Source organism: Perognathus longimembris, chromosome 11 (assembly GCF_023159225.1).
Source record: "Perognathus longimembris pacificus isolate PPM17 chromosome 11, ASM2315922v1, whole genome shotgun sequence".
NCBI classification, from domain to species: domain Eukaryota; kingdom Metazoa; phylum Chordata; class Mammalia; order Rodentia; family Heteromyidae; genus Perognathus; species Perognathus longimembris.
Genome location: NC_063171.1, coordinates 50,444,210 through 50,455,597, shown reverse-complemented (window position 1 = coordinate 50,455,597; position 11,388 = coordinate 50,444,210). Strand labels below are relative to the sequence as shown.

Below are 11,388 nucleotides of genomic sequence, written 5' to 3'. Positions count from 1 at the left end.
TGAGACTGTTATCCTACATTATCTCTGGAATATTCCATATGATAATTTTGGCCTATAATTGACATCATGTAGATGAAATGCCAGAAAACACAGCCATGGTTAAACTATCAAACCAGACTGGTGTTTCTCTAACTGGAGGTGCCTCATATTATCTTTGAATATTGGTGAAAACAGAGACTTCTAAGCTGGGCACTGGTGTCTCATGTCTGTAATCCTGGCTACACAGGAGGCTGAGATCTGAGGATTATAGCTCGAAGCCAACCAGGGCAGGAAAATCTTGTGAGACTTTTTTTTTCCAATGAACCACCTACACACTGGAAGTGGTTCTGTGGCTCAAAATGGCAGAGTGATAGACTTAAGCACAAAAGCTCAAGGACAGTCCCCAGGCCCTGAGTTCAAACCTCATGGCCAAAACAACAGAAATAAACCCCCAGACTCTGGCCCCCACCTCTAGAGTTTCCGGTTCTGTGGGATCTGGGCTGAGAAACGCACTTTTCCAGCCATTAGTCAACTGAGGGTGTTGGAATATTTCTGGAAAATCACATACTTGAGAACTGTCAGCCTGAGCCTGTCAGCACAAGGTTAGTTTTAGGAGAAAAAAGAAAGAAAGGTACTAAAATCTATAGGTAAAAGGAAGATTTTTAGATGCAACCATACTGTATTCCAGTAGCACTTCAAGTTTAAATGTTGCACACAAATTACCTCTATCTGTGAAGAAAATCCCAGTGAACAGGACTGAGTAAGTTAAGCGTCCATTAGGGCAGGAAGGTGCTTCCCATCTCACGTGGGGTTTCTGGGATCTGTCCATTTTGACAAATACGGTTACTGTTCCTTCAGGAGGAGCTTCTTGAGTCCGATTTTCCACCTGTGAATAGGAAAGGATTCATTTTTGTTTGCAAATAAGATAAGTACATGTTTTGCTTTCAGCATATTTCTTCAAAGAAATCTCTCTCTCTCTGTGTCTTTTTTTTTTCTGTGAAGTAAACTATTTTGACAGTAGCATCTTGTCTGAATACCTCATTTTGTCAGCAGGATCAAAGCATACCTCATGTTTTCTTCCCCCTGCTGTGAATGCTTAGAATTGGAGTTCCTGACCAAGGCAGTTGTTTGTGATTTGCAGAATGTGTGGATCAGCTCACACTGAGATTGTGCCCCTGGCTCCTAACAGCCACCGATGAGTTTTTAGAACTCCTGAAAAAAATAATTTCTATGTGCTTGTGAAAGGAAAGAAATAAACTCAGTCTCCTTTCCTAAGTTCCTGGTGGCTATGACAAAGTGAGTCCTGACTTTGGTCAAAAAGCCACATCAAGTGTCTTCACACAGCACGCACACAATCTGTTTTCTAAGCTTTGTTACTATCAGGTATGCAAAGGTGGCATTGTGCTGACATGCTGGAGAGAAGAACTCTCAAATACAAAGTAATCCTGAGCTGCAGAAGAGTCAGAAGGAATCCGGTTCTTAAATAAGTAGAGCTGGATTTGGCATCGAAGTAGAGAAGGGGTCAATTTTTACAAACATATTTTATCTCTGTTTACTGACCGAAACTTAGTAAGTTAATTACCAAAAAATTCATAAGCATCACTGGAAATATTTGGCTTTTTGGAATCAATTGTATATGTGGATAATTTTGACCCTGTTCTTAAAGTACAGGTAGACTTGTGTCTCCTAAGAAGGTAATCAAACAGGAAACCCTGCAGCAGGCAGATAATATCAATTAGGAAGGCTTTATTTGTGAAGGTGAATACATTTTTTTTCAATTATATGAAAATAAATGTGTAAATGATAAAGTGTTAATTTTTAATGTTTGAGGTCACAGGACATTTTATTTTTATCAGAGGAAAGGCTGTCTAGTTCTTTAGATCTATAATTCTTACTCATTTTTTAATCTAATAGTGATGTACAAGAAATTATAAAAATGCAGCTATATCTATCAGATAGCTTAAATTATTGAATAGAAAATTACTTCCAAGTACAAAAAGACTCCAAAAACTTGAGTAATTAAGGGCAACAACAGATAATTATAATATCCTCAAATATCTAGTTAATTCAAAATAAACATTAAAAAAATTCCATACATATATGAATAAATATTCTGGCTTTTACAATCTTTGTTATAATTGGTGGCTTTGCTCTAAGCAGGAGTTGGTTTGTGTATATGTGTTCATTCATTTAGTTTCATCTTTTTTTTTTATTTATCTAGTTTGACTTAAACCAGTCATAAGGCAAAGGCAGTTGTTACATCTCAATTGACTTAGTTTTCATGGGGAAACCCTTTTGGTGCAAAAAAGGTATTTATGAACAAATGTACAAGAGAAACATGGAATTTAAATTTAAATTTAAAGTTATTTTTATACTTGATAGAACTATTAAGAACCAGAAACGTTTGTACAATTATTTGCTAACTTTTCACACCAATCCTTTTAAAAGTAGGAATTCCTTCTCTTCCTAAAAACTGAGAAACCGAGGTTTAGTGCAAAGTATGTTTCTTAAGAAGCTTTGCTTATGGATTTTTCTCAGCTATAACATACACTGCCATTAGGCTTCGGATGTCTCAATAAAAACAACGTGGGGGCTGGGAATATGGCCTAGTGGTAAAGTGCTTGCCTTGCATACAAGAAGCCCTGGGTTCGATTCCTCAGCATCACATATATAAAAAAAAGCCAGAAGTGGCGCTGTGGCTCAAGTAGTAGAATGCTAGCATTGAGGCAAAAGGAAGCTGAGGATAGTGCTCACTGGCAAAATAATAACAATAATAATAATAATAATAATAATGTGGTTTTTTTCTTTGTAAGAAATGATGTTCATGGTGAGTGTGTGTGTGGAAATGTGCATTTCTGGGTATGTTTGTCTGTACAAACATATCAAGAAATCAGGGCAGCTTTTTATCCATGTCACATCAGTCACCTGTGGTTCTACAACTCATCCTGAAGGTGCCCTGGAGACTCCATACCCAATGGATATTTTGAAGCCGACAGTTATAAAATTCACAGCCTAGCCTTTACTGCTGTCACCCCTGTTAAGGGGAAGGGGAAGAGGGTGGGGGCAACACCAACTGATGGTCTTGTGGAAAAGCTCGCTGGATTGTAAAAATTCCAAACTCGAACACTTCCTCCCCAATACAATTGAAAGTGAGGGCTGCAGTTATAAAGCTTTTTGCTACTGAATTCTATGTTCATTCCTCCTACCTGCCCTCCCCCGCCCCATTCAAAGATTCCCAATTAGTGGATTTAATTTGACCAACCTTAAAATTAGAATACAAAGCACTGGAATTTTGCTTTTTTAATGTTACAATTTCTTGGAGAGTCAAATATGTTTTGTAAATGGATAAAAAACAAAAAAAAAACAAAACAAGTCATAGGGAAATCAGGTTCTTCTGATCACCAAAAACATGCTTGCTGCTTGCTTTGGTCTGTCTAGGAAAACAAAGCCTGTTGAGCTAACATCCCATTAAAATGGGCAGAATATAGAATTAACAGATATATTTTTATTTTGAAGTACTCTGCTTTACAAATTTGTCCAGCTTTGTTTTGTGTGTGAGTGCTGGTTAATGAGAAATAGAGTCTCTTAGACTTTCCTGCCTGGGCTGGTTTTGAACTGCAATCTTCAGATCTCAGCCTCCTGAGTTGTTAGGATTATAGATGTGAGCCACAGCACCAAGCTTATGTTTTTTTGTTTGTTTGTTTGTTCTTTTATCTTGAAAGTCCTGGGGTTTGAACTTAAGACATGTAGTTTGTTTAGCTTGCCTGCTTGGCTGATTCTCTACCACTTGAGCCTCTAGCCCTGAAACTTCCCACTCTAAAGCTGCTGTTGTAGAAAACACTGAATAGTGTATCTCTGCATGTACAGAAAATATTCAATATACTGAAGGTAACAAACAAACAGGCTTCCATTTTCAATGGAAAAATTATTATTAAGGAATGTTCTTAAATGGACAAAAAGTTAGGATCTTCCAAAATTTAATCTTTTCTTTCTGCCAGAAAATAATTTATGAAGTGATACATTATTTTGTTTCAATGAAATGTTGCATTTAAAATATCATGTGACCAGGCTTTAAATAATACAATATTTGTCTGGATCATTTTTTTTTTTTTTTTTTTTTTTTGCCAGTCCTGGGCCTTGGACTCAGGGCCTGAGCACTGTCCCTGGCTTCTTCCCGCTCAAGGCTAGCACTCTGCCACTTGAGCCACAGCGCCGCTTCTGGCCGTTTTCTGCATATGTGGTGTTGGGGACTCGTGTATCCGAGGCAGGCACTCTTGCCACTAGGCTATATCCCCAGCCCTGTCTGGATCATTTTGAATATCACATTAGAATTTAATTTCAGAAAAGTCTGGTTCTGAAGGTTGAATCACAGATTTCTTAAGCCAATAAGGTCACATTAAGAACAATTTCAACAAAAAGAATGGAATCTAACATCCTTTGTGATTTTGGTAAATATATAGGATTGTTTAAAATACTCAGATATGCTATACCTTAAGGGCATAAGACATATTGTAATTAGTGAAAAAATATTTCCAGAGCCAATTGAAGACCATGGATTTTAACTTCTTGGCAGCATGTAGCTGACTTGTTCTAAATAGAGACATTGTTTTTCAATCCTAGTGATTAGAGATGGATCATTGGTTGGGGAGAAGTGTTTGCATACTGAGTTCAGTTTAAAGAAAAGTACCACTGGGACAAAAATCACTGTGCTGTCCATCAGGATCCAGTGTGGAATGGATAAGGCTGTTGTGGCAGAGTAAGTTTTACAGTCCAATTCTGTTTTCCTCTTTCCCATTGGAGCACTGTGGCACTTGATTTTGTAAGGCTAATGTCACTGGCTATCTGTACAAGACACAGATCAATAACTGTATCCCCCTGGTTTTCAATTGCCAGGACATGGGTGGATGAGCTGGGACCAGGTGAGTCACCAGAACCACACTTTGCAGTTGATTTTTTAAAGTGTAAGTTTCCAAGCACTCATGAAGTGTTCTTTTGTTCCCTGTCTTGTGAATTTTTTTTTGAATGGAGAAGACAAGCTGGCCTGTTGCCATTGCTGCTCTTAAGGGTCTGGGCTATAAAATGCTAATGGCAATAAAGACAAAGCTCAGCTTCACCATGGCTAATGTTAGCTGCTTGGAAAGCAACCAATCTCTAAAACCAAATGGGAGGTGTGATCAGAAATACAGAAGCAAGAATTAAACTCAAAAGCTGTTTTGCAAGGTAATATTTGTATAATACACTCTTCAATGGAGATAGAGTGCATTAAAGTGATAGTGAATTAGCCAACATTGCCAAAAATATAAAAAATGAATGAATATTCTCCTCAAAGAAATCTCAATTTACTTAAGAAAAATGCACAAAAGTATATGTTTTGAAATTAAGGGATGTGTGCTAGCCTATGTGAATTATGCACCACTATTCGTTGGGTTTTAAACATTTAGAAACCCAGAGGATGACTTTTTTTTTTTCTACCAGCTTTTAAGTACTAATGAAATACAGGATTCCTATCACATTTGTGAAATGTGTGTTCCAGACGCTGTTAATAAAACAATTTTAAATAGTCTCCTTATGAAACCATCATGTTTATGTGACAAAATATTTTTAGTTGAAGACAAAGTAACCTCGATATTTTAAGAGATCAATATTGCAATATTGTGGCAGTTATAGATTTTTAGTTTTCATTTTTTGGTGTGTGGGGGTCCTGCCTGTGGCTCAAATTTAGGGTCTAGCTTCTGTCCCCTATATCCTTTTCTCAGAAGACTGTCTCTACCACTTGAGCCATAGCTCTATTTCTGGCTTTATGATGGCTTATTGGAGAGAAGAGTTTCACAGACTTGTTTGATTCGTTTTGAACTAGGTTCTTCAGATCTCAGCCTCCTGAATGGCCAGGATTCCAGACATGAGCCACCAGCACCTGGCTCAATGTTCATGTTTTAGTCACAAGCTTACATAACTACTGAGCCATGGATTAGAAAGTAAATCATCCCACCTTACATATGTCATTGAATAAGGCAAATGCCATTGTTTCTCTGTTGAATAGCCAACTTATTATTCTTTCAGGAAAAAGTATACTTTATCCTTTCCTGAACCCTTGAGTGGTCATTCTTTTTTTTTTTGCCAGTCCTGGGGCTTAGACTCTGGGCCTGAGCACTGTCCCTGGCTTCTTTTTGCTCAAGGCTAGCACTCTGCCACTTGAGCCACAGCGCCACTTCTGGCTATTTTCTGTGTATGTGGTGCTGGGGAATCGAACCCAGGGCCTCATGTATATGAGGCAGGCACTCTTGCCACTAGGCCATATCCCCAGCTGAGTGGTCATTCTTAAATGAACGTTTATCAGAAAAAAAAAAAATCTCCTGGCATGCTTGAAATTCTAGCTATGCAGTATGAGTCACCAACACAGATCCTCTCCAACATCCCCGGATGTAAATTCACATACTCACCAGTGGGCCCAGAGCACAACCTCTGGCTGTGCAAGCCAGGACTTGAAAGGAATGGAAGCTTCCAGGAGCAAGCCCATCAGCGTGACAGCTGAGTTCTGATGAATTGTGAATTAACACACCATCCAGATATAAGCCATAACGTGTGATCACACCTGAGAAGATAATGATTGGCTTTTAGGATGGCCACGAAATAACAGGAAAGGCCTTAAAAATGCCAGTGTTTCTTGATGGGCTGTGGAATTTCTACCTGGAAGTCAATGAAACGCAGTATCCTGGGTCTATGAAAGATACAAAAGCTTCTTCTACTCCTCCTTCTGCTTCTTCTTATTGCCACTTTCTGAGCTAAAACTCAGGAGCCTCTTGCTCTTACATTCTTGCTCAGTTCATTTGCTCATGGCTGGCACTCTACCAATTGGGCCATGCTGCCAGTCCAGCTTTTTTGCTAGTTATTTTGGAGATGGGGCCTTATGGAGTTGCTGGGGTTTGGGTTTTGTTTTTGGTGCACTGGTTTTTGAATGGTAATCCTCCAGGTCTCAGTAATAAGTAGGCTTACAGGTGTGAGCCACTAGCGGCTGGTTCAAGCTTTACATTTAAATGTTAAGCTTATCAATACAGAGAGAAACAAAACCCAGTAGTTTGAGGACTAGAATCTATTGTGTCACATTAACTGCTGTCATTATCGTTTCATACCTAAACTGACTAAGCGGAGTGTATTTGTTACTTTCGTTGCTTTCTAAAATGTTCTTCATAGAAGTGCTGTACAGGGAATGACTTTATCTATTATTGCTTGAACTGTACATTACTTATGATTGGGAACTGCTCTGAAAACATGACCTACACAGGCTCTTCCTAGCCTACTTCTTGCAGCCCACGTGCAATAGAGATGCCATTATGATGCTATTATTGTCACCCACTTTCAGATGAGGAAACTGAGGCATAGGGTTCAGGTAGCTTTCTCCAGAGCCCTCACATTCACCAACAACATTAAATCACCTACACATTAAACCTTGCATTCGTTGTACAAGCTACATTCATTAATGGACCAGACGAACTATGACTTGCTAGCTTAAATGATCACCTAAGAATTATTTCAGAAGTAAAGCCATGTACATTTTTGTGACACATAACACACTGAAAAGGCTACAGCCTATAATCATTTTTACTCAATCACAACTAGTTATGAAAAGGAAATTGAGGGTTAGCATAAGCAAGGGTGTCTGTATTTACTAAAAATCCAGAATCCTAAACTGACTGAATATTACACTGTGGGTAACAAAACCGTGAGTGCAGGCTGAATGAGAATTGCTTTCAAGGTAAAGTTGGTTTGACAATAACCTCCCTAAGTATGTTTCTGAAGAATTATCTTGAACGTTTCTTTAGTAGATAGTCTTCTCACAGGACAGCAGTTGGCTGCCTCTCTCAGCACAGAACGTATCTTCAAAAGAGCATTTATCTATTTCTCACATAATTAGTATTATCATTCCTTGTTCAAACTGCCTGACTTCCTTATTAGACAGTAGAAATCTCAAGGAAATCATGACACTTGCTTATTGTCTTTTTCTAGAGTTTAGTAGCATGCCTAAAACGCAGTAGGCCCATTATAAATACTTAATAAGTTAAGCAATATACACTATGGTAAAAGTACTGGCATTTCATATGTGGTGATAACTTATTACTATGGAAATAAAGTGATATCTTGAAAAGATAGCCAGAGACACAATATGAAAGAATAGCTCACAGATGGAGATATTGTACAATGAGATTCTAGCAACATTAAGGTCATCAAGCAAGTTCTTGACAGTTGGTTCCCAGATGCCTGCCTGTCAGTTTTATGTACACAAAGCTTTGCTTTCATAAATGTCTAGGCAGTAGATTCATCCTTCATCCATCAACATTTCATGGGTAGTGTTAGTCATGAAACTACAATACCAAGAACCCTTTTTTGAAGCATCTGTCTTTCCTGGGAGGTAAGTAAACACCTTCCCACCATGGTCTTCGAGTGACTTAACTTGTAGTGATAGAATATTGCATGTATTATCATATGAGCCCTTAGAACAATCCCTTGGATTAAGAAATCCACTAACAGAAAAGAAAGTAGGGCAATAAGCTAGCATCCATGGACTGCTCTTTCCACATGTTAACCCTTTCAGTAGATGTTGTTCGGACCCATTTTTGTCCTTGAAGGTAATCTTTCATAGTTTATCTTTCTTGATTTCTTCATTTGCAAAGAATTCTGTATTTCACTATAATGTACCATTTGTGACTCCCCAAAATAATATGGTTGCCACTATCCTCTCTTCATTTCTAACCCACTCATCTTTGAGATCGACTTAGATTGAATACCACTTTGTACTTGACAAAGGCACAAAGGAGTTAAACTAGGAATTGAAAAATACACAGTGAATAACCACGCAATCCATAGAAAATTTACAGGAGGGAAAAATAGATATCATCATAGTAATAAGAATGACAAAGAATGATTATGTGCCAGGTACTCTGCAAAACAATCATTTAATCCTCACTGAAGCAATCTCATGTGCAAATAAAGTGTTGCTGAAGCTCTTAAAGCAACCATAAGACCCTTAAAATGCTATCTACTTGACCTGCTTTTCAACAGCAACAGAAAGAACCCAAATCAATACTTACTTTTTCTTCCATAATTGGAGAACAGAGAATTTCTTTTGTGTTAGGATTATGTGCATAATATCTTGCTTATCTAACATAATTGGGAAATGAGATATGTTTCAGAAGTTAATTTTAGTGATATCTACATCTCATACTGTACATAGGAACTTTAAAAATCTTAACCATTTTCAAAGAAAGTCTTTCTAATAAGGTCTATATACACTTGCCTGTCTTTTCTTGCAGATCATAATGAATATATATATATATATTTTTTTTTTTTTGACCAGTCCTGGGGCTTGGACTCAGGGCCTGAGCACTGTCCCTGGCTTCTTTTTGCTCAAGGCTAGCACTCTGCCACTTGAGCCACAGCGCCACTTCTGGCCGTTTTCTGTATATGTGGTGCTGGGGAATCGAACCCAGGGCTTCATGTATATGAAGCAGGCACTCTTGCCACTAGGCCATATCCCCAGCCCCCATAATGAATATTTTAAATCATTTTGTGAAGACTTAGACTGTGATTATGGCATCAAAGACAATATTCTCTAAATCAGCTCTGTCGGGGGGGAGGGGCAAGGAGCTTTAAGGTATTTACCTAGCTTAATAAATGAATTAATTTTTTTGTTGGTCATGGGCTTGAACTCAGGCCTGACATTGTCCCTGAGCTCTTTTGCTCAAGGACAGTGCTCTACCATTTTGAGCCACAGCACCACTTCTGGTTTTCTGGTAGTTAACTGGATATATGAGTCTCACAGACTGGCTTTGAACCATGATTCTCAGATCTCATCCTCCTGAATAGCTAGGATTACAATTGTGAGCCACTGGTGATGGGCCACTCAATTTAATTCATACTTCACTCAGTGGCTCTACCTTATCAACCCTTGTGGCTACTTTTTGAGTTCTCCACTACTCTCAGTGATACTCTCTCCAAAGTTAGCTCTTTTTAAAAATTACATATACTTCTTTTTCTACCTGACTCTTGCAAGCCAGTCATAACCATCAGTACTGAGAAACTAAGCAACCATGACATCTGGAGCCACATATATGAAAAGAACAGACAGTTATTGAGAAAGTTTAGAATAAAGATGAGCACTGGGCAAATGAGCTGAACTTGAAATTAAGTGGGAATTTTGACAGTTAATTCAACTGCTTGGAAATTTCTGAGTACTGGATGCATGTGAATTGAAAAGTGGCTGAGACTGAAGTCTAGCATCGGGAAACATGTGCGAGTGTGTGTACACCTGTGTGCAGGGACTCACACACTCATGTGTACACACACATGCACACATACCATAGTTACTTAGCATTCTGTTGATTAGCAGTATTTAGACAGATTGGATGATGACTCATCGGTCTACCCTTTAACTAATTGATGACACTTTCCCTTGTCTTACCTGCTACCCAACTTTATCACCAAGTCCCATAGAATTCAGATTCCAAATTGATCTCCATTTCTCTCTATGTCCATAGTCACCTATGCTACAATCCTCTCACAATTGAAGACATTAGCTTCGTAAGTATCTCAAAGTATCATGCTCCTATACAATTTATTCTAGATCTTCAACAAAATTCCCATTTGACCATGAAACCATCACTAATGTAGCAGGCTTTTTCCAAGTACCAGAAACAAGAGAGTCGCATCCATACTACACTGACACTGAGGAAGCTGAGTTCACAGAAACCTGCTCCAAGGATTGAAAAGGCTCATACATAGTATTGCCTATTGGGTCTTTTATCTTTTGTTCCAGGTCTTACTAGATAAAATCCAGACCGAAAAAGAGACCCCAAGACAGCATGGGCACTTCACCTGATATGGTGTGTATTTTAAACATAAAATCCTGAATTAAAGGCATCCTACTGGCAAACTCCTGTATGCTTGTGGGTAAGAAGTGCCATTTGAAAGGAACATGCTATTTCTTAACAAGAAATGCAGGTAACTTTCACAATTCTTCTTTATGCAACCAAAATTCAATCTAAAAACATAGATTTTGAAAAGTAGTAAATCTAAAATGTCTAATGACACAGAAGTTTAAATAGTGTTGGTTTTAGACTTCTAAATGGATGATAAAACCCTAGTAAATCATATAGAGTGGACACGTTAAGCCTTAGCCCGAGAGGGTACTTCCTTCTTTAATGGGAAAAGAGAGGAACAGATATGAAGAGCTCGGGAGAAAATGCTAGGCTAAGCTCTCGAAATTCTGTGTATTGTCCAAATTACAGGACACAAAATAATTTAAAATAATTATTTTAAATTGCACCAATTTCTTATGTGGAGCCCTAGACTAGATGAGGGTACACATTTTATATGGATCATTTCTTTCTTAACATTGGCAAGATAAGGAAAGAA

The 11,388-nt window shown here is 38.2% G+C and overlaps 1 protein-coding gene across 1 annotated transcript in view; it reads right to left on the bottom strand.

Moving 5' to 3' along the window:
* Ush2a (usherin) overlaps positions 1–11,388 on the bottom strand; it is a 618,626-nt gene that overhangs the window by 277,748 nt on the left and 329,490 nt on the right. The window contains exons 35-36 of the mRNA XM_048356772.1: positions 6,420–6,571; positions 703–865 (exon numbers count right to left, since the gene is read on the bottom strand). Coding sequence (XP_048212729.1) covers positions 703–865; positions 6,420–6,571 — 315 coding nt within the window. The remainder of the gene's footprint in view (positions 1–702; positions 866–6,419; positions 6,572–11,388) is intronic.